This window comes from Urocitellus parryii, chromosome 8, assembly GCF_045843805.1.
Source record: "Urocitellus parryii isolate mUroPar1 chromosome 8, mUroPar1.hap1, whole genome shotgun sequence".
NCBI lineage: Eukaryota > Metazoa > Chordata > Mammalia > Rodentia > Sciuridae > Urocitellus > Urocitellus parryii.
In genome coordinates, this window is record NC_135538.1 from 15,742,380 (window position 1) to 15,765,133 (window position 22,754).

General features: G+C 42.5%; 1 protein-coding gene and 1 long non-coding RNA gene across 2 annotated transcripts in view; both read right to left on the minus strand.

Moving 5' to 3' along the window:
- Window positions 1–395: 395 nt before the first annotated feature.
- On the minus strand, window positions 396–3,613 carry LOC113190583 (uncharacterized). Its single transcript, XR_003301794.2, has 3 exons — window positions 3,529–3,613; window positions 1,884–1,997; window positions 396–640 (listed from the first exon to the last, which is right to left on the minus strand). It is a non-coding gene; the product is annotated as an uncharacterized LOC113190583 (long non-coding RNA).
- Window positions 3,614–8,426: 4,813 nt separating this feature from the next.
- Window positions 8,427–22,754, minus strand: part of Ppp1r14c (protein phosphatase 1 regulatory inhibitor subunit 14C) — an 82,704-nt gene continuing 68,376 nt past the window's right edge. Inside the window, exon 4 of the mRNA XM_026399941.2 lies at window positions 8,427–10,004. Within this exon, the coding sequence (XP_026255726.1) occupies window positions 9,930–10,004 (75 nt within the window). The 3' untranslated portion in view covers window positions 8,427–9,929. The remainder of the gene's footprint in view (window positions 10,005–22,754) is intronic.

A 22,754-nucleotide genomic window follows, 5' to 3' on the forward strand; every position in this document is an offset into this window, starting at 1 on the left:
GGCCTGCCCAGCCCTTCCTGCTGGAGTTGGCTCGTGCTTTGTTCTGCCCTTTCACCGTCTGCACAGCTGCTCTGTGAATCAGCAGGGCTGAGGGTGGGCCAGACCTCTGGCTGCCCCTTCCCTCAGGTCCCACTAGAAACATGTCCAATGCACTACAGTCACAGCGGCCCAGACACACAGCCAGCTCTTGATGACCACCCTCAGCCTGGACGTACATGTAGTTCAGAGGCCCCAGCACAGAGCACATGGGTGGGGCATCGCTCCATAGCTTGGCAATCTTTGGCAAAGCTGCCCTATTTTTCAAATTTTGTTAACATTCAATCTGCTCCTGTAAGTTCTTTTTTTCTCTTCATCATTCCCCATGTTGATACCACATAATGTTCTATTGCTGGGCATGGGTTGTTCCCATTTTTCTCTAATATAATAACAACCCTTTTACATGTATATGTGCACAAGGATTAGGTACATTTCTAGAGGTAGAACTACTGGATCAAGGGGTATTTGCTTGTTATATTTTAATATTTATTTCCAAATTGCCTTCCAAAAATATGGTTCCAGTTTGCATACCTACTGCCCTGTCACTGGGCAGCTTGGCTGCTATTTGTACATTCAGGCCGGCTGCTGCTCACACTGTCAGGCTCTAGAAGAGGAAGCAGAATGCATTTGGTCAGCAGCCTCACAACATCCAAACAACAGCCACAGTGGTTCTCTGCCCCCACCTTTAACTAGCCCTTCACAGCCCGCATGCCCAGACTCTTCCCCTCAATAAAGAATTTGATAAAGAATCATTGACTTACAACCCCCCAGGAGTATGTGCAGGTTTGGTTGAAGGAGAACAAACATTGACTATGGGACCTCTCACTCTAACATGGAAGGCCAGTGACATGCAAGGGACTCTCTGTGGCTGCTCCAACCTCCTCTGAGCAGGTGCTTGCCAACTCCACAAATCCAACGCGGATTTGCTGCTTTTGTGTCCTTTTCTTTCCAAACCCATGGTGCTGTAGCTTGGCCTCAGGACCATAATTTAAAATGGGGTGGGGAGGATGGCGTGGTTTTAAAAACCTGAAGTGTGATACAGAGGCCAAGCTCATCCACTTCCTTGAGGAAGGCTTTTCTAAAGCCTTGAGTGGAAAAACAAGGAGACTTCCAAACTCAGGCAATGCGACATGCAGCTGAGCAATTAGTCATAAAACATTCTTTCCAAACCAAAACAGACATTAGTGCTTACTTTCCCAGTGACCAATGAATAACCTCCAAGAACTTCCCTAAACTGACAACCCAGAAAGAATTACATTCTTAGTATAAAGTGAGATTCAGAGGAAGGTGATGGGTTTGGGGGAGTTATGATCTTAAAGCCCCTTCATTTATGCTTGGTTTTCCCTGGATAATCATTGAGAGAACAGTATTTGAAATTTGTTGCTGGCAACAAAATGGGAATTTCAGCTATTACAGAGTTTCTGCCTTCAGGGTCTGAGGTTCATCAATAGTATGGCTCTGTAAGGTTCATTATGCGATTGAGTCATTCTTAATCTCAGGTGGTGGACGGCTGAGCAAATACTTCACCAGGGCAGTTTATTTCTAACATTGAACGTGTGACCTACTTTCTCTGTACAATGGCACTCAGAAGTACCTTTAGGGTTTCCTCCACATAAAAATCATGAATTAAGGAGCGGTGCTTTGGATTAAATGAGACTCATGATAAAATATAAGCAAAAAGAGCAATGAAGGGCTCGCCTCCTCCTAGCAGGTATAAAATATTTTGCAGAATTTTAATTCCCAGCTCAAATATAATGCAATAGCTTTGTTTCTTTGCACAGTTATAAAACAACAAAAGAATGAACACAAGAGAAGTGTTTTGTCAAGGGACACAGCATCGTTCTTACCCTTTCAGTTCTCATTTTTTTCCAGGGACAAGATGACAAAGTGCAACTTCCTTGCATCCCTTGTTGTGTAATGTCCACCAATGCTCACTCATTTGTCTTAATTGGTCTGATAACCTAAACACAATGAGGATAATGGAAGGATCTGGGAGTAGGTTAGGGTGCTGGCTGTGGAGGCAGGCTGGAGGTGAATCTACACCGGGGGCCTGTGAGCACGAGAACCCCAAGGCAGAAGGCATCATGGGAAGCAGAAAGGCAGGAGATACCTGGAACCCTCCTGAGCGGCCAGTGTGTGCTCCTGAGCCGGGGAGGGACCCAGGTGTTTTAGTCAGCTTTTTTTTTTTTTGCTGCTGTGATTAAAAGACTGAATAAGAACAATTTTAGGGGAGGAAAAGTTAAATTGAGGGCACACGGATTCAGAGATCTCAGTTCATAGACAGCCAGCTCCATTCCTTGGGATTCAGGGTGAGGCAGAACATCATGGCGGAAGAGTGTGGAGAAAGAAGCAGTTCCCATGATGATTGGCAAGCAGAGAGAGAGAGAGAGACTCCTCTGGCCAGATACAAATACACACCCCAAGGGCACGCTGCCAATGACCCACCTCCTCCAGCCACACCCTACCCACCATTGGTTACCACTCAGTTAATCTCATCAGGGGTTAATTCACAAATGGGGGAAGGCTTCCATAACCAATCATTTCTCCTCTAAACCTTGTTGCAACACCAGGCAAAGCTTCCCTGTAAAACAGGTGGTACTTCTTCCTCAGCCAGCATTAGGGGGAGATGTTGCCATCCTGGGAAGGAACTCAGCAGAGTGACCATCTGGGGAGGAGACCTGCAGGAGAGTCCAGGAAATCCAACCAGGGTGGGGGCTGAGGTCGGGACAGGAGGTGTAGCTTGACACCAGCTATGCCCGGCACACCCAAGTGGGTGTGGCTGTGGTTCTTCACCTGTTCTAGGTATGGACATCCTGAGGATCCATTGTCAGCGTGGGCCCTCTCCTCCTACTACATCCATGTCTCTCTGTCACTCTGTCAATCTTTCTGGCTCTCTGTCTTTGGCTCATGGTCTCAGTTGCTCTGTGTGGCTCTGCCTCCATCTGTCTCCCCCTCACCCTCTGTAAATTCCATCTGACTGCAGTGTTACCCACATGGTGGTAGAGGTTGTGAGGACCCCACAGGCCCACATGAACTGTGGCTTTAGGAACTCCTAACATGAAGACACAGGGGGAGGGTGGCCCAGCTCTAAGAGGAACACAAATGTTTAAACAGAAATTAAGATTAAGGAAAAAGAAATTGTGCTAGGTTTTTTTTTTTTTTTTTGGATCCATTTGAGAGGTTTTCTTTGAATTCTTGCCCATTACCAATTAAGTGAAGAACCGATTTGCTAAGGTTCTGGTGCTGTATGTGGAGCAACAGTACAGGCTGACTGTACGTATTATTACCATTTTGAGATTGCAGGCCAAAGGGCAAGGTACTGCCCTAAGTGCTATAAAAAAACACTTTAAAAAGGACAAATAATCTGTCATTTCTCCATAAGTTACCAACAGAGAGGTTTAAGTCAGTGATATTCCTTCAAAATATCAAATCAGCACCAAAGGAAAAATTTCCTGCTACTAACAATGGAAAACAAAATAGCAAATCACTTACCTTCAAGCAACTTGTGATCCAGAGGGTGGGTTGGGTTACACTTTATAGACCACTTAGTGACCTCACAGAACCAATCTGGTAGAACCAGATCTTCCCTGAGCTCAGTTTCTATTTTTGGTTTCAGTAATCACTGGGTGGACCATGACACTGCAAAACTGCTCCTAGAGTTGAGTTTGGGAACTTCAAAAGAGCAAGTGATGACATACTCTTCATATAGTTCAGACACATACATATTTATTAACCTTTACTAACTGTACATATCAATGGGATTCAGTATGGTATTTGCATCCATGTAAAAGAATGCCTCATCAAATCTAACCACCATCCATGCCCTTCCCAATTCCTAGTAGAATCCGATTCTGCTTTTAGGTCAATATGTTTTAACATATGAGAGAGAACATGTGGTGTGTGTTTTTCTGTGTCTAGCCTACTTTATTAACATAATGCCTTCCAGTTCCATATAATTTGCTACAAATTACAAGATTTCATTTTTCTTTATGGCTAAATAATATAATACTCCATTGTGTATGCATATCACATTTTCTTTAACTCTTCATCTGTTTGATGAGCATCTAGGCTGATACCATGTCTTAGCTATGGTGAACAGTGATGCAATAAACATGGGTTTGTATGTGTTTCTTCATGTGGATTGTACTTCCTTTAGGTAGATTCCAAGAAATGGGATAATTGGATCATATGATAGATCTATTTTTTTGTTCTTTACATTAAAGAGGAAGATTTGAGGCAAGAACTCCTCTTGGCTTGTCTTCTCTACCTCACTGTAAAAGGTCCTTTTACTAAATTCCTCAGACATTGTCTCTTGTCTATCGGTGTCTCTTTCCCTGATAGTGTTTACTTTGTGTTGCTAACAAGGAGGGAGAAAGAAGGTGCCTTTGTGAAAGTAAATTTTGACCCCAGGCCAACTAGTTCTAGGCATGAAATCACTTTAAAGGAAAACATATGATGCTGTGTAGTTGAAAATGACTAATCAAGCTAAGCAAGGTATCTACTAATTACAGGAATAATACACGTCATATTGAAAGAGACCTAGAAGACGGACCATTGTTAAGACTTGTTTAGGGTCTGAGATTTTACTGTACTATTAGCTTACAAATTGGTGTGCCACAGTTCATAGATGCTGGCAAAAGACCCAAAACCCCTGGATCCAAAGGAAGGACAGTTTATTACTCTCAGAAACAGCAGTAGCCAGAGTAACAGCACTTTTGAGTATCAATTTGTATGTTTTTTTTTTTTTTTTTTTTTTTTTTTTGTGTGTGTGTGTGTGTGTGGTACCAGGTATTAAACCCAGGGGTGTTTTATACGCCCAACCATTTTTATTTTGAGACAGGGTCATTAAGTTGCCAAGGCTGTCCTTGAACTTGCAATCCTCTTGATTCAGTCTCCCAAGTAGCTGGAATTACAGAATGAACGGCCATTCTGAGATTGGAGTCCATTTTTAATGTTAATTTCTTTGAAGTCCCAATTTCCATAAAGTGTTGCAAAGAAGTACAGATGACAACTGCACATGTAGTGGGTTGTTTTCCCGCAGATGGTACTCTGAATTTAGGGAACCCAAATCTTTTATAATGGGCAATAAGATACCTACCCATTACTTTGATCTGGAAGGAAGCATTATTGCTAACTTCCAAGGCTATCTGCTGCACATTCAAATATTCTTGAAAAGATGGTCTGATATAAAGCAGTCTGTGCTCAAAAAAAACATGCACAAGTATGGGGGGGGCCATATAAAATTGTCTTCTAATAACTGCAATATGAAATTAAGAACTTTCATTTGAAGAAGATCAAGCAATTCCCTTCAAATACAACTCCCCTCACCCCACATTCTTGCTAGGACCACCTACTTCTAGAGTCCACCAGAACAAGATGAGCCCAAAGAAGGCCACCCAGTCAGTTTCTTTTAACACCCACCAAGGAGCTCAAACATGGAAGGGAACACATACCAAAGACAAATATGGCCTTCATGGTTGACCCGGTAGAATTAACAGAAAAGCAAGTGTCTAGGACCTAATTTGCAGATGTTTTAATATCAGTGCCCTTTTGAGAGGTCTGTCTGGTGTGGTGTAGTAGGGAATACAATACACACATATAGTAGGGAATACAATACGTTCTTGAAGAAACTTTGTCAGTCATCCCCAGGCAACTTACACCAGTCAACAAGTGAGGACTATTCAGTGTTCATGAAAGACAGTAACAGAATGCTTTAAAAAAAAAAAAAAAGAAAGAAAGAAAAACAAAAAAACCTCTTGCAGCATTATTTCTGAGTGGGGGCTGGAGGGAATTCCATGGAGCCTGGACAGCTCTTTCTCACTTGTAGGAGGCTGGGAGAAGGCATTCAGTTTTTTTCAAAGACAAGATACACACCATAAATTATTCTCCAAATCCCAAAGGAAACGAAGCTAGTTCTTAGTAATACCTCTCTAGGATCATGTGGGTTAAAATGAATTCAAGAGAAAACGGTGGGGGAAAATACAGGTATATCTGTCTGTGTCCAATTTTAAAACGGCTTCCAGAGAGTTCCAGATGTGAGGTTTATTTTTTAGATGGACCACAGACAAAGACAGCACTTCCCACTGTGTCCTGTTAGGACATGCAGTACAATTGAAGGCTCCCGAGTCCAGTACTCTAGGACAGGAATCAAAGGAGGAAGGTGACAGGGAGGTAGGGCAGCCCTCCCAATGTGGCTGGATCCCAGGAAGGTTTCCAAGAAGCAGAGGGAATCCCCAGGTTCTTGAGGACTCAGATGTGAAAAGGGGGCTGTGTGGCCGGTCCTTCTCTTGTTAAACAGTAGACGTGTTGAAAAGGGCTCCTGTTCCCAACTGCTGTGCCTTGTTAGAAAGACCCAGATATAGCCACAAGCTCATCTATTGTTGCTAAGCTGATTCTGCACAGCATGCAATACTTTATGGGGACTTTAGGTGACAAATAATAACCCAATATCAGTATGTTCCAGGAATTAAAAAGTACCCAGAGCTTCTCTTGCCCCAGAGTTGCCTTCTCAGGAAATAGATGGATGGATACTTCATTCTCAGCTACTGAGCCCAAGTCCAGGGCCTTCACATCAGGGAAAAGACCAAACCTGGACACAGGCCAGCAGCCCAGGGAAGGGGAGGGGCAGGGAGCCCCCTGTTCTCAGGAGTGAGGAAGAGCTGCAGGTGGTCGAAGTCCTCCTTTATCCACAAAGCCTTCACCCGCATCCACCAGCTCAGGGCCTGGCTCAATTTAGAGGCAATTCCTGGGTTTCACTCCTGTCTGTCAGAGAGTAGCTAGAGATATAAAAGTCCAGTGGTTATGGGGCTTTGGAGTCAAATAGGCTTGGGTTTGAATCTCAGCTCTGGAACTGTGTGACCTCAGGTAAGCCAATCAACCTCTCTGAGTTTATTTTCTCATATGTAAACAAGAAGACAATCTACCTCAGAAGACTAAGATCAGGATTAAATGAGATAAGTCATGTAAGCACTTAGTGTTGTGCTTTTATTATGATTGTTATAAATGGAAGCCACTCCATAAAGCTTAAACAGATTTCCCAATGTTCAAGTGAGCACTGATATAGAATTGGATACTTTTAGCCCATTTCCCCCAGTATGAGGAAGAACGTGTCTGACGTCATCACTGCCACCTTCTGTAGCAGTACAAATACGGAAGGCTGAGCTCAAACCAACACATCACATGACATCAGCATGCCTCTATGGTCCTAGAGATTCTGATTTCATTGGTCAGAACTGACTGAAGCCTAGGCATCATTTTTTTTCCCTAAAGCTTTCCAGGTGATTCAGAGGGAAATTCAGATCTAAGAACCATCACCCTAGCTAGGAAGGAAACTTCTTGAAGAACCTTTGTCACATTCATTCAATCAGCAAACATGCATTGGTCTCTTTGATGGTCCAAGCACAGGACCAGATACTGGGTTAAGTACCAGTCCCAACCTCCAGGATGTCGGAGGCTGACAGAAGAGGCCTCAGGCGGGCAGGCAGAGTGATACTGTGGTGCATGTTACGGGGGTGATGCTGGAGCTGCGAGGAAGGGAATCCAGCTCTGTGAACACTGCTGCTGGGGAGGGTATTCTGGGCCAAGGCAACAGATCTTACAGAGCCTCAGAGGAGGAAAGACATGGAATATTCCAGAAACCTCCAGGAATTCAGCGGGACTGGATATGGGCTAAGAAGTGGGAGAGGCAGGAGCCAGCACCTCTGAAGGCAGACCCAGGAGGTGAGGTTTGAGCAGGGAGCAGGATGATCATTCTTGCCACTGGTGGAGAACAGCAGAGAGAGAGAGAGAGGGAAGGAAGGACGTGGAGAAGCCAGTGTAGAGGGCCGCCTGAGAGGTATTGGCAGAGGACAAGACAGGTGAGTGGGGTGTGTGGGGAGGGTGGGGAGTTAGGGCAGGGGGTAGCTTCTAGCAGGGGCACTCTGGGGAGCAGTAATGCTGGTGGCCTGAGCAAGTGAAGGGAGTAAGGTGGTGGTGCATGGGGGCACCAGAGTCCATTCTTGCTTCACTGGAAGACCATAATCTGGGCTGTCAAGCTTAACAGAAACCCTGCAATTTTTTTATACCACCCATGGCATTATGACAATATTTGGAATATGTTTTTTCAATTTGAAATCTTCTTGAGGATTTTTCTGAGATGACAAAGGGAAGTTTTCATAAAATGAACAGGGTCTGGCCTAGGTGAGTGCTGGAGCAGAAGGCTGCCAGGCTAAGAGTGTGTCTGGGTCCTTTGTTTCCACCCCTGATCTGAAGAGGCCCCAGGAATAAGCTAGGATTACCTGCCCGCAAATACGGCTCAAAACTTAAAGCTAGATATATAGACAGTAGGTGCCCTCATCTGCAGAGAACCGGACAAAGTGAAATCACCATGTTAATAAATTCTGCAAGGCATATGAGGTTTGTAAGCAGCTCCATTTATTTGAGTAAATAGCTTGTAAATAAATCATTGGTAAACATTACAAAATTAAATACATTTTCAAAAGCTTGCCAGTATACGTAGAATTCACAAACATTGTTCTTTTTAAAAAATAAAATATGTTCAGAGCACCCTTGATATAAAATGCCTGGTCCCTGTCCTCAGACAGGGCTACCTGGAGACATTTTACAGCAGGTGGGGTTTCATGGGGAGGCCGCAGGGGCCTCCTGGAGGGAAGGGTTTCTACTGTCACCTTTTACCCCACCCACATCCCCTATGAATTATAATTCTACTCCAATGAGCTGGTAAGTAACTGAAGGGGCAGGGCAGGTGCTCAGGTCTAGCTCCAGGCTTGAGATCCAGGTCATTCTTAGGGCCAGGAGACTCCAGAGTTCTCGTCATGAGCCACTGAGTAAAGCCAAAAATGCAACTTTCTTGAGAGACGGTGAGGCCCTGCTGTCTCCACACTCCCTCAGCACTTTCTTAACCCACCTCTGGTCTGATGTTACAAGGCACAGAGGGACCCAGAGTTCATTTCTAGGGAGTTGGACAGCTCAATCTGCTAACTTCCTTTTGACCTGCTTTCCAGAAGAGGGAATCACACACAGTATTTGGTGGAAAGCAGAGAACTCATTGCTACACAGTGCTTCCTTTTTCCATTACAAAACACCACTCAGACAGCATGGGCATTTCTCTAGAAATCAGGTTAGCTCTTCAAATGAGGGGTTCATAAAACTTTAAACAACCACAAATGAGGCAATAAGCATATGACCTGGCAAAGCGTCCTGACCAATGAAATCATATAAAATCCACAAATTAAGCCCTTGACCAACTCCACGTTTTCATAGTGTAGCACATTAGAATAATGGATACACTAGATTCTTCCACTTTGGTGCAGAAAGTGAAGGTCGAAGGTCAACAGCACTCACATGAAGAATGCCCAATGGCCTCTTGGAAATACATGTGCTGTGACCTCCCATGAAAGGATGACCACAAGTTTGTTCCATCCATGTGAAATAAAACTCACATCTACATTTTAACTTAGTCGTGTGTAGATATATATACAAGTACAGGAAATTTGACATCTGAGTCACATGTACAACTTAAGAAAAAAACATTACCAAACTGGTTATAAGAAAGCCACCTTCCCTGCCTAGTAAAGTACTAAACATCTGAGTCCTTGAAGAAAACACTGCCTGTCCTGGCCCACCCTTGGAAGTCCCCCTGCTTTGAGGATCCTCAGTAGGGCTGCAGTCAAGAGTCATGATATCTTTGCTATTAAAATATTACACTAAAGAAAACCTTTAAAACAACAAGAACAAAAATGAACACTCTTGAATAAATGTCTAATAGATTCCCTCCCCACACACCAAAAAAAAAAAAAGTTGTTCATAAGGACAAATATTGTTTAATAAAAGTCTTCATGAAGTCCAAATCCCAGGACACTTTGTCTCTGAGACAGTTCTACCCTGTTCCAGAATCATATGCTCTTCTTCTGTGGAGGGCTGAGTTTCCTCATGCCTCTTATCCGGGAGAGCAGCTCTGCGATAAATTCCTAAAAGAGATCAAAGAAGTTCGCATGAGAGGTCGCACTATTAAAAAGTGTGTTTAAAAAGCTGCTGAATGTAGTTGGTGTTAACCGCAGTTCATTTAGTTGATCAATTTGGGGTGAACTCTAACTGTGTAGAACACAGTTATATTTTTAAACAAAGGAAGAGCACTTGAACTTCATGGAAGCCTTCTTTCTCCCTCTCTGCTCTCTTCCAGGAGGAAGGCAGGCTGTGTCCACTCACTGATGCTACCTGGGGCCTCGGGGAGCATGCGTGGTTTTGGTGTTCCTCGACTTCACTGGGTACATATGCTTCACCTGGGCGCCTTGTAGCTTTTGATTGAATAGGTGCAGGTTGGTGCCTCTGCATTTCTGACAAGCTCTCGAGTGATGCTGGCACTGCTGGGCCTAGGAACACCCTGAGAGCCACTGGTCTAGAACATAGGAAGAGTCCACTTTTTTGAATGCAAATCATAGGCAAACAAAAAAAAAAAAATCACATTTTAGGGCTGTGGGGTTGTGGCTTAGCAGTAAAGCGTTTGTGTAGTGTGTGAGAGGCCCTGGATTCGATCCTCAGCACCACCTAGACATAAATAAATAAAATATAGGTATTGTGTCCAAATACAACTAAAAAATATTAGGAGGAGGAGGAGGAGGAGGAGGAGGAAACAACAACCATTCAGTAACTACACATACCTGAGATTAAAATTTACGGAACTCGATATATGCAAGGCCTATTTTCTATTCTCTGATTTTTTTTTCTATTTTATTCTAATTTTATTTACAAAGGAATGCTGGATGAGCCACTAAGATGATTCCATAACCTACAAAGGGATCAGAGCCCAAAGAATGAAAAACCATCTAGAATGGTCCCACTTTATGACATCAGGAGTCTGTTACTGTTGCCTCGTGTTTTAAATAAGCTATTAAATAAGTCACATGTATTAGTTAATGATTCCCTCCTCTTCCTATTTTATATTTGTCAAAGACAGAGCTGACAGCCGGTGTCTGACTTTCTGATCAGCAAGTAACAGGTAGTGAACTGAGCTCACAGGGGCCCCCATTGAGAAACCCTGTGGTCCCTCCAGGCGCTCCAGACCCAGCTCCCAGCAATCTCCCTGCTCCAGTGCAGCCCGGCCATGAGCCCCGAGACCAAATGAGCCCTGCACTGCTCTCCAGCTCCAAGCCCCCATAAACTTAAGTAGTTAACATTTGTCTGACACAATTTGTTTTTAATAGTCTTTTTGCCATTATGAAAGTAATATGTGCTTTTTCTAAAAAACTTGGAAAATACAAATCAGCAATGATGTACTCCTTAGAATTAACCACTAGGAACAAGTTTTCCTCATGGATATTGTTTTTACTTCATTAAGATCATACTGTGTAACCACATCCTTTCTTCCCCCTTAGTGTTATGTCAGAAGCTTTTCCCCACAACATTAAACAGGCTCTCTCAAGGTTAGTGTTAGTGGTTATACAGTCTTTGTTGTAGGGACGTGGTTCAGTCTGCTTAATTCCCACCCTTGGAGCTCTGGATGGTTCCTGGCTTTTCATGAACAATGGTACAACTCACTTATGTGTGAGTCTTTGTCTGCAGGTGGACTTTCCCTTTGGAGAACTATCCTTTAATCCCCACCATCTCCAACCTTGAACAGACCAAAAAAAAAAAAAAAATATATATATATATATATATATATATATATATATATATATATATATAGTTATTTCAATTTTCTGAACCCTGCCTATCTAATTTAAAGGATTTTCATGGGTGAAATAATGTTATATTTTCCCATTTTTATTTTTTATGATATGGAGTTACACTGGTGATATATTCATATATGAACATAGGAATGTTATGTCAGATTCATTCTACTGTCTTTCCTATTCCCATTCCTCTTCTTTCCCTTCATTCCAATTTGTCTAATCCAATGAACTTCTGTTCTTCCTCTCCCTACCCTTCCTTGCTATGGGTTTGCATCCACATATCGGAGAGAACATTTGGCCTTTGGTTTTGGGGGACTGTCTTACTTCACTTAGCATAATAGTCTCCAGTTCTATCCATTTACCAGCAAGTGCCACAATTTCATTTTTCCTTATGGCTGAGTAATATTCCATTGTGTGAATACACCACATTTTCTTTATCCATTCATCTCTTAAAGGGCATCTATGTTGATCCCATAGCTTGACTATTGTGATATTTTCCCATTTTTTAAATATTTATTTTTTAGTTTTTTTTAGGTGGATACAATATCTTTATTTTTTATTTTTGTTTTTATGTGGTGTTGAGGATTGAACCCAGTGCCCCACACATACCAGGCAAGAGCGCTACCACTTGAGCCACATCCCCAGCCCTACTTTTAATTTTCATTTTGAAAAGTTAAAGTCTTCCTTATTATTTCCTTTACTATGTGATTTAACCAACTGATATACAATATCCTGAGTATATAATTTCAATTTTTTTTTGCTTTTAAAATGTGTTCTGCAAATGACTACTGCAAAGAGTTTCAGTAGTTAACTATAATTTCCTTTCTTTGTTTTTTGTTTGAGTTTTTTTTAAAAAACCAAGGTCAGAATCACAAGCCCTGTTATTTGTTTTATTAGCAACTCTGATAATTTTTTGCACTATTTTAATAACATGCTTTTCATAAAGTAGACACTAAAATCACATAAGGAATAATGTATTCAAACTATAGACATTCTCTTCAAGACGAAAGTGATTTGGTAATTTAAATCAAATTCAAATTTTCTTAAAAATTTGTCATGATATGCATAAATCTCAGAGGTTAAAAAGTTTAAATAAATGATAAGATCTGTCTTATGTTTATGATGTACTAATATTAATGGAAAACTCTCATTTAAATTTTATATCAATTAACTATATGTCTATATCTTAATATACTGCACTGCGCATGATGTGCATATTTATACTGTTCATTAAATTTGCACTTCTTGGTATTCAGCTGAATGAGTTAAAAAATACAAGACCAATACTTAGTCTCCATATAGAAACGTGACAACACCCCTAGCAGACAAGGTTACAGATGGTTACAGATGATGGTGTTGGTTACAGATGATGCTCAAGGAAGACTCAAGGATCTGTAATCAAAAATGGTTCATATTACTTGGTTCCTATCACTCAAAAGCACTCTCCATCACTGAAAAGCTGCAGGTGGCTTAGAGCACACTGATGGAAATCATGGGCAGGCTTGGTCCATGTTGGAGGTGGAACCAATGTGCCTTGCTGCTGGATGGAATGTTGGGGTACAGTGCAGTGGGGAAAGAGGACAGGAAAGACAGAAATGAAGGTGATTGTTCTTCAGCATTGGGATGGGAGGAGGGTGCAGTTTGCTGAAACTGGAGAGACAAAAGCAACAGGTTTACAGATTTGTGCTGAGATGACAAGAAGACAGGTAAATAGGATTTAGAGTCTCAGCCCGTGGCCAAAACATAAATATGGACATCACCAGCATCCAAGTCAGTGGCTTTCAAGTTAAAAACAAACAAACAAACAAACAAACAAACATACTACTTGTGATGCTTAGAGATTTCAAGACTGAAACAAGGGTTTCATGAAAAATTATAACTTTTCTTATTTTATTTTGGAAAAAAATACAGGTCAAGACCAGATAATGAGTTGCCACCTAGAGATTGTAAACACACATTAATCTAGACCTGGACTGTTTGCTACACTAACCTCATGTAGCTTTGAAACTGAAATTTTCAAATTCAGTAAAAATTAAAGTTCATTTTATTAGTCACACTAGCCACATACCAAGCATGTCATAGCCACAATAGCCACATTGGAAAAGGCAGATATAGAATACTTCCATTATCACAGAAAATTCTATTGGCCAGCCCAGATGATGATGATGGTTTAAATAGCAGGGCTAGGAGCAGCCTTGGAGATAAGTGTGAATGGAAAGGAAAAGAAGGCTGAAGATCAAGGCTCCAACTCCACCACCAGTTGTCACTCGTCACAGGGCCACCAGAAACAGCAGGCAAAAACAAAAAGAGTACTGTTAAGGCACAGGGAGAAGAAAATGTTTCTGGAAGGAAGAGGTGATCAACAGAGTCAAGTGCTGATGAGAGGTCAGGTAAACCAAGGGCAGAGACAAAGTCACGGGCTTGGGCCAGAAAGGGGCCACTGTGTCCTGGAAACAGAGGTTTTACTAGAAAGGATGGAAAGGAGCTCCCACCACTAAAGTGTCTTAGTGATTTTTTCTTATAAACAGCTTTATTAAGGTATAAATGACATGCCATTAAGTTGAACACATTAAAGTATAAAACAAGCCTGCTATAAATATAAATTATATATATATATATACTTGTGATATAAAGTATATCACAAGCATGCTACATGCATGATCAACATAATGGAATATCCCACTCTCTAGAAATTTCTTCATGCCCCTCTGCAGTCTTCCCTCTTTCCATCTCCAGGGCAACTCCGACTTGCTTTCTGTTACCATGCATTGGTTTTGGCAGCACAAAATGGTTTAAGACACCAAGCTACAAAAATTCAAATCGGGAACACACTATCGTGACTACATTAAGAAAACACAGCCCACCTCACCCCAGCCCTCGGGGGGAGTTTGACAAGGAAGGCAGATGAGAAGTGTGGTGCGCGACCCTCAGCGAGACCCTGGTGCTCAGGTCGGGGTGTGAACGTCCAGTTGTGAGTAGTATTTTTATTTCTTCCCTGGAAGCCATGAGCGGTTCCAGCCAAGCAAGTGTTTCTCCCTGTGTGTCTGCCAGTTTCCCGGGCTGCAGGCATGGAGGCCACCATTGCTAGGAAGCCACACCACCTCCTCATCCTGCCTGGTGGAGGGCCACAGTCCCTCCCGCATCTTCCCCATTGGGTTCCTGCCTTGGTCCTGCCCTTCTACAGCCTGAACAAGAGCCGACTACCAAATCAGCCACTTCAGAGCCACTTCAAGTGACAGTGTCACTTCCTCTCTCCAGGGGTTACAAATGAGTGTATTTGCTCTTCATATCATGAAGTGTTAGAAATGGACTTGAAAACATTCCTTTAGAAGCATTTCCCCAGCACCTACCCCCCATACACACACACACACACACACACACCGCACAAGCTCAATCTTACTAGAAGTTAGGAAAAGGTATATTAGAGAAATAGAGCAATAAGATGGCATCAAATTGTCAAAATCTTTAATGTTTGAGAATACCAAGTTAAAAGGATGTTCTAAAATTCTGTGGGTGAGCCAGTGTAAATATTAAGAGCAACACCATTTCCTGGTATATTCCTTGGAGAAACTTGTACATGAGGCAACAATAATTATTTTATTGCACCATCCTTTATAATAATATGAAACTGAGCATAGCCCAAGGGAGCATCAACAGAAGAATGGGAAACTATATGATAGTATATTAAAACAAAGAAATGCTATGCAGTAATGAAAAGTAAATGAACTCTACGACAGCCCCCTGTGTTAACACAGATAAGCTTCCAACATCTAAAGCTGGGCAAAAATAAGCAAGCTGAAAAAGGACACTTATAAAATGTTATCTTCACTGTGACAAAAGCACACAAGATAATCCACATGCATATTTTTTTCTCCACTTGGTTGCAAGAGTCTTACTCACTTTGTTTCCTAGCACACCACTTAATATGTAAGAGGTACTCAGCAAAGGTTTGCCAAGTGAAGAATTATATAAATGGACAAATTAATTCACACCGCTGTGGCATGGACGGAAAGAAAGGGGGAGGGGGAGCACTAGAATCTTTAATGTCCACTCAGTGATGGCGGAGACATACAAATTAGGCCTCCACAAATATGAAGGCTGTAAAGTGATTCTGCGTGTGTGTGTGTGTGTGTGTGTGTGTGTGTGTGTGTGTGTGTACATGGTACTGGGGACCAATTGAGGGCCTGCACACTGAGTTAGATTCTCAGTCTTTTTATTTTGAGATGTGTTCTCACAAAGTTGCCCAGACTGGCCTCAAACTTGAGATCCTCCTGCCTCAACCCTCAGAGTCTCTGGGATTACAGGTGTGCAGGTGTGCGATGATGCCACACTGACTAAAGGTACTTCTTTTTTGGGGGGAGTAATAGGGATTGAACTTAGGGCCACTGGACCACCTAGCTGCATTCCCAGACCTATTTTGTATTTTATTTAGAGACAGGGTCTTGCTGAGTTGCTTAGCGCCTTGCTTTTGCTGAGGCTGGCTTTGAACTCACTATCCTCCTGCCTCGGCCTCACCAGTTGCTGGGATTACAGGCATGACCACTGTGCCCAGCTAAAAGGTACTTCTCTTTAAGTACTGGTAAACTAAAAAGCCAGGGGAGTTAGGGAAGAGCTGAAAGAAGAGTGGAGCCTAGGATGTTCTTCACAATCTCTCTCTCTCTCTCTCTCTCTCTCTCTCTCTCTCTCTCTCTCTCTCTCTCTCTCTCTCTCACACACACACACACACACACACACACACACACACGTATCAAAGAAGCAATAGAAAGAAGAATAACATTTCCACGGAGTTTGAAAACGGGCTCTTTGCAGCCTGATCTGTGAGTCTTCTAAGAAAGAAGTCTAGACAGGTTCTGAGGGACCTGGCAGCAGCTGGAGAACAGAAGGTCCTTTCTCCCTCTGAAGCCTCTGCTGTGAGGCTCTGTCACAGGGGCACGGCAGTGGCACACTCTACTCTGAACTCTCTTCCTCCAGATCCCTCCTGGTCTCTGTGGCTTTCAACATCCACGGCCCCCTCCCTGTCACAAGCCTGCTCCAGCCCGTGCCAGAGGAGGCAGATGGACCCAGGATTTGTAATTATCACCAGAGCCAGGCATCTGGGAGCCCTCGTGGTCATTTAAAGTAATCTGTTACACTCCCTGGTAAGAATCGGCTGCTCTAAAGAAGACAGACCATTGGAAAAGAGGAAATGAAGGAACCACCATGTCACAAACCGCATTTGTGTCATTCTTTCAAACATTTTGAGCCATTTTAAAAGAAACAAGATAAACAGATATTATGCAATGTCCCTTTAATTACAAGTATTTGCCAACAATATAACTTTTAAAAGAAATGCTCAGAATCTCTGACCAGGGAATGGTGTCACCAACCACAATAACTGTGCCAGGCAATAAGGGGAGTCGAGAAGAACTCCAGATGCTCAACCCACTTTTCCAGAAAATACCACTTACTCTTTACTTAGGACTTGGTTACTCCTTAGAGAAACGTGTATATGAGGCAACAGGTCAATGGTAATTATTTTCTTGCACCATCCTTCATAATTATATAGTGAGCATAGCCCAAGGGAGTATCAACGGGAGAGGGAGAGAGAGGGAGAGAGAGAGAGAGAGAGAGAGAGAGAGAGAGAGAGAGAGAGAGAGAGAGAGAGAGAGAGAGAACGAACGAGCAGGGGAGGATTCCAAAGGTGGGGACCACATGGGTCTCAGGACCCACCTGTGTACCATCCCCTCTTTCTCCCCAAAGCCTCTGCCCTGCCCCCATTCTCACTCCAGCTTAGTGCAAGTCTAGTCAACTTGAGTACAAATTCTAAGTAGCTGCCTTACACTTCTTCCAAAAAGCCTGACGTTCAATAGCCAAGGTGGGAGTGTGCTGTTCTGCTTTGGATATGAAATGCTCCCCAAAGGTTCATGTGTTGAAGGTGTGGTCCCCAGAGCAGCAACACTTCAGAGGTGGGGCCTTTGGAAAGTGAATGGATCATAAGGGTTCTGATCTCAGCAGTGGATTGACCCACTGATGGTTCATAATCGAACAGGGAGGAGGTGGAAACTGTAGGACTTGGGGCCTAGTTAGAGGAAGCAGGTCACTCTAGTATACCCTGGAAGGGGAGGTCTGGTCCCCAGCCCCTTCAACACTCTCTCCCTCCTATCCACCAAGAGGTGAGCAGCTTTGCTCCATCACATTCTCTCCGTGTGATATTCTGCCTCATCTTGTGCCCAGAAGCAACAGAGCCGGGTGATCCTGGATTCTTTTGAAACTATGAGCTAAAAATCAGTCATTAATTCCTCTAATTTGATTTTATCAGGCATTTTGTCTAAAATTCTGACATACTTGGAAAGGTACGAATGGGATGGAAGCCGAGAAGAATTTCCAATCCACCAAAGTTTAGATGAGTGAAGAAAATTCCAGAAGGGTAGGATGTACCTCTTCAAAAAGATGAAGGTAACACCTGAAAACCATTCCAAATGGCAAAAGCTGTCACCCAAAGAACCAGAGAGGCACTGAAAAACCATGCTGTAAATTTTAGTCACCTTGACCCCTCAGGTCGCCCACGGGCCACAAAGTGAATCAGAACAGAGGAACCCTGCTTTGGGCGTGTAAGGACTGTGCCATAGCAAGCTCCACCCGTGTCACTCACCCCTGAGACATTCAGTTTCCCCTCTTCTTGGGGGGAGGAGAGGACGCCTCGTCTTTAGAGAGGCTCATTTGCTGACAGGGCACACCAGAACTGATTCTATTTTTTATTATCTGAAAAGAGGCTTATGATCCTGTTAGGATCCTAATGTAATGGCCTTTGCCAACACCACTTCCTGAAGGCCTTGGCTACATGCTGGCTTTTCCTTCCCTCCTTTAACTTAACGCCACTGATACTATATTATCCATTTATTTTCCTGACTATCTGCCTGTAAAGATGAATTTGTTCTGTTGTGAGAGCAGTCCCATTACTCTATCTTAGACATGCAGTCCACCACTCTTAATTTATTTTTTACCTAAATTCCAACCTTTAGTGGTGTGCCAGGGGTCGGGGGGGTGGGGAAGTCACCTGCAATCACCATTTTCAACCTTATGCTCTTAATTCTTTCCTTCCTTACTAACAGGTTTCTCAGAGTCTTTACATTTGCAATTCAGGCAACACAAAATAAAATTCCCCTAAGTAATCTTACCATAGAGAATAATTCATGCAGTAAGTTCAGCAAAATTATAATCTCTCACTGAGTTATTACTAAGGAAACTAAGTCATTTCACCTGGATTCCCATTATCCATGAAAGAGAATATTATTTCCCATCACATCCAAGGAGGTTATTATCTGTGAAGCAACAAAGCATTTATTTGTGGTCCTACAATTCCAACTTTGGAAGCACAGATTCCTGCAGAAACCAGAATGCACCCCATTAAGGAGGGATTCAGAGGGTGCTCTGAAAGAAAGAGAAGAAGTTAAGTGGATCACTCAGATGTTTATCACAGGATTGGGGGATCAACTGACTTCCAGCTCACTGGCTGCATTTTTTCTAGGAAAGAGATTGTTTTATACAATCCTCAGGATGTTCCTTCTCAGCAAATAACTTTTCCTGTGGCATGTCAGTAAGTCCACAGAGGTCACCACAGCACAGGATAGGGTCTGGGTCACAGAATGGTGTCCCTGTTGTAAACGTTTTCTCACAACTTCAAATACCTGAATCTTGTCTAAAGAAAGGAAATGCATTTTCAAAGACTTTTGGATTTGGTTTGATCCTATCTTTGTCAAAAATATAGAAAACCGAATATTATGTGTTAAATAATCTTTAATTCATGTTGTTATTTTTTCTGTCCAGATAAGTCTAAATATAGGGAGGGAGGGTAGATCTGTTTTTAATATAGGTATGACCTCTCTGAATTCAGTGTCAAAGAAAAGATCCTAAAATCATAATTGATCATTAGAAAATGTCATCCAGGTCCAGCTCCATATAAAATCTGTGCTTTGTCCACCACGTCTTTTAAAAATCGACATCATTAATTATTGGGGGCAGGGCCACCAAAAGCAAGACACACGTGGCTTTTCCCATAACAGTATGTTATCTTTCCTTATGTCACTGTTATTATCACCATCACCATAAGCAGGGTCATCCTGTGTCTAAAAAGCACGTGGTAAAGATCTTAGCCTTGTCAAAAAAGATAATCTGGTCTCTGCCCTCAGCTCCTGAGAAGTGAGCTTCAAACCCTTAGAACTTCTGCACTCTCCCCACCTCCAAAAAAGTTTTTGTTTCCCTGGGGGGATTGAGTCACACCAGATTGTCTAACAAGGTGATGGAGACTGGGTGCTTTGGGTTCTGTTGTATCAGCTACAGCTGCGAAAAGCCATGTGGGCAGTCAACCACGTTAATGTGACCAAACTCCAGACACCAGGGCTCAGAGCTTCCTGGTGGTTACTCTGCATGTACATAACTGCTGAGAAAATTAACTCTGTCATTCCATGGGGAGGAGACACCTGGGAGCTCCATTTGGGGGAATTTCCCTGACTTAAGCCTATGAGTCTCTTCCCTTGGCTGATTCTAATCTGTAACTTTTTACTGTAATCAACTAGGAATGTGATATTAACCAATCTCAGTGAGTTCTGTGCGCTCCTCTAGTGAATTATCAAATCTGAGGTTGATCTTGGGAACCCTTAAATTTGCAATTGGTGTCAGAAGTGAGGATAGTCTTGTGAACTATTCCCTAACTTTGCAAAAAGTGTTGAATAAAGATCAGGAAATAAGTGAAGAGTGTTTCTCATGACTGCACGCCTAGGGTGAGCTTACTTAATTCCAGGTTGGCTTCCCTGATGAAGACAATCCTATTACGTTTTATAAATATTCCCGAGTGAAGCTTGCGTTCCTCTCATGTGAACTCAGTGAAAGGCAATGGGAAGTAGACAGAGTAGAGGATTCAGGCTGAAATGTGGATCCAAATCCCAGCTCCAGCATGCACTAGGCTTTTGATCTGAGCAGAAGAGACATGGGAAATGAAGAGTCCAAAAGAAAGTGTGTGAGCAACTGGCAGACGAGGCCCAAGATGCTTTTGGCTACCAGGAAAAAACAGTATGTTTCTGGCTAGTAAGTCCCACTACTTTAACACCTAGCTGCCCAATTACACTAAAACATTGCAGGGCCTTCTCAGCCAAGGGCCACACCGCTAGAGAACAGTTTTCATCTGACTGTGGTCTTTTGCTGGAAGCACTCAATTCTCTCTCTGTTCAGAAACATTGTTCTGAAGGTCACAACTGCCCCTTTAAAAATATTCATATATTCATATGTTTACTGTGACACTTTTCACCAGTTTTTTTTTAACCAGGGATATGCAAAAAGTTATCTGAGGATTTTGGGAAGGGTGCCACCTTTTAAAAGGTGACATCTTTTTCACTCATTAATCTCTCACTCAAGCTCTTGTTCATCACCCCAGCCCCAAAGTGTAGTCTTTTTGGCAGGAGGCCAAGAAGGGGCCAGCTGGAAAGGGTCTGCCTTGAGGGAGGGGTACCCCTGCCTATGGACACTCAGACCCATTAAACTGAGTAACGTGGCTGCTCCTCCAGCAACAGCAGGTCCCGACAACCACATTCTGGCAAGCAATTTGGTTCCTGACTTAGAGGACCATTGAATGAGCTGAAAACCTGGCATTTGGGTCCTTTTATGCCTATCTTAATCGTCTTTGAGTGTTTAAATTCTCATTGAAGGTACCTGTGGCTTTCTAAGCCATGGTTTTAAATATGGATGCAGATAGTCACTTCCACGTCCTGGTCCTTAGATCAGAGACCCACAGATATTCCATGAACATTTGCTGAGCAAATGAATGAAGGGAATGTAGTGAACTTGTTGGTTTATGTGCGGTAAATAACACATTTAGATATTCTCACTCTCGTTAGCTCAGTGAAGGACTACTTCCATATATACAAAAAACAAACAATAATTTTAAGAGACAGATTAGGATGCTAAATGACTAGCCAACTGATGTGAACCAGATGAGTTGACCATGGCCCCTGGCAAAGTCCATCAGGGTAAAAGGCGGGTTTGCCTTCCTGCTACCAACACAGGCAGAACAGAGCAGGCCTGTCTTTCAGAAAACACTGGTCAATTTCTATTTATAAACCAGGATCACCCATACCATAGCACGGCCATGACATTTCCATGACCTACCAGATCACTGGAACTTGAAATGCCTCTTGCCACCTACTCCCAGACTGAGTCATCCTAGTGAACTCTGGGTGCATAGTTCAAAAAAGGAAATAAATGCACAGAAATAAAAACCTTCAACTACAAACAGAGACTTTTTTTTTTAAAAGTCCATTAATTGGCCTGACAACTCCACCAACAGATGATAAGACAGATGCCCTCCAGCCAAAAGCAAGGGTTCTTTCTGTTTGTCATCTTAGTACAAAGGAAGTACTCCTGTATGATCCCAAGAGTAGGAAACTATGCAAGTAAAGAGTAAGAAACAGGCAAAGAAGTTTCTCCCTGGCTTGGCAGTAGGTGCCCACCCCCGACCCCTAATATAAAACTTCTTTTCTTCCGCATCATATAGAAATATCCAAAATTGTATTTACTTAAGGGGAAAGTAATAAAACAAGTGTCCTTATTAATCAATCACTAACACCTTACTATGGTGACAACAATTATATTGCTGGGTTTTAATGTATCCAACTCAGAAAAAAATTATATGTTAAGAGTCCACAGTTTGAACATGAATCAAATGGAAAAATAGATGATCTTCCTCTATTAGCCTGTGACCTACACAGAAGAAAACCACAGACCCAAACTATATGACAGAAGGTGATGAACCAAACCAATATCACATCTAAGAAATTAGCAGATTCCTTAAAGTACAATCACCAAATTTAATAATTCAAGGATACCTTTTGGTGAATTGGGGCATTTTGTATCTTGAACATGTGGTAGAGAAGCATTACTTTAAACAGAATCAGGTTCAACTAACATGTTAAGGGCATACATGTTAGTTATGTTAGATAATTTCATATGTACCCTTACCAACTGTGTGACCTTGTGCAATTCTTCCATGCCCAACATTATTTAACTGATAGCAATTCT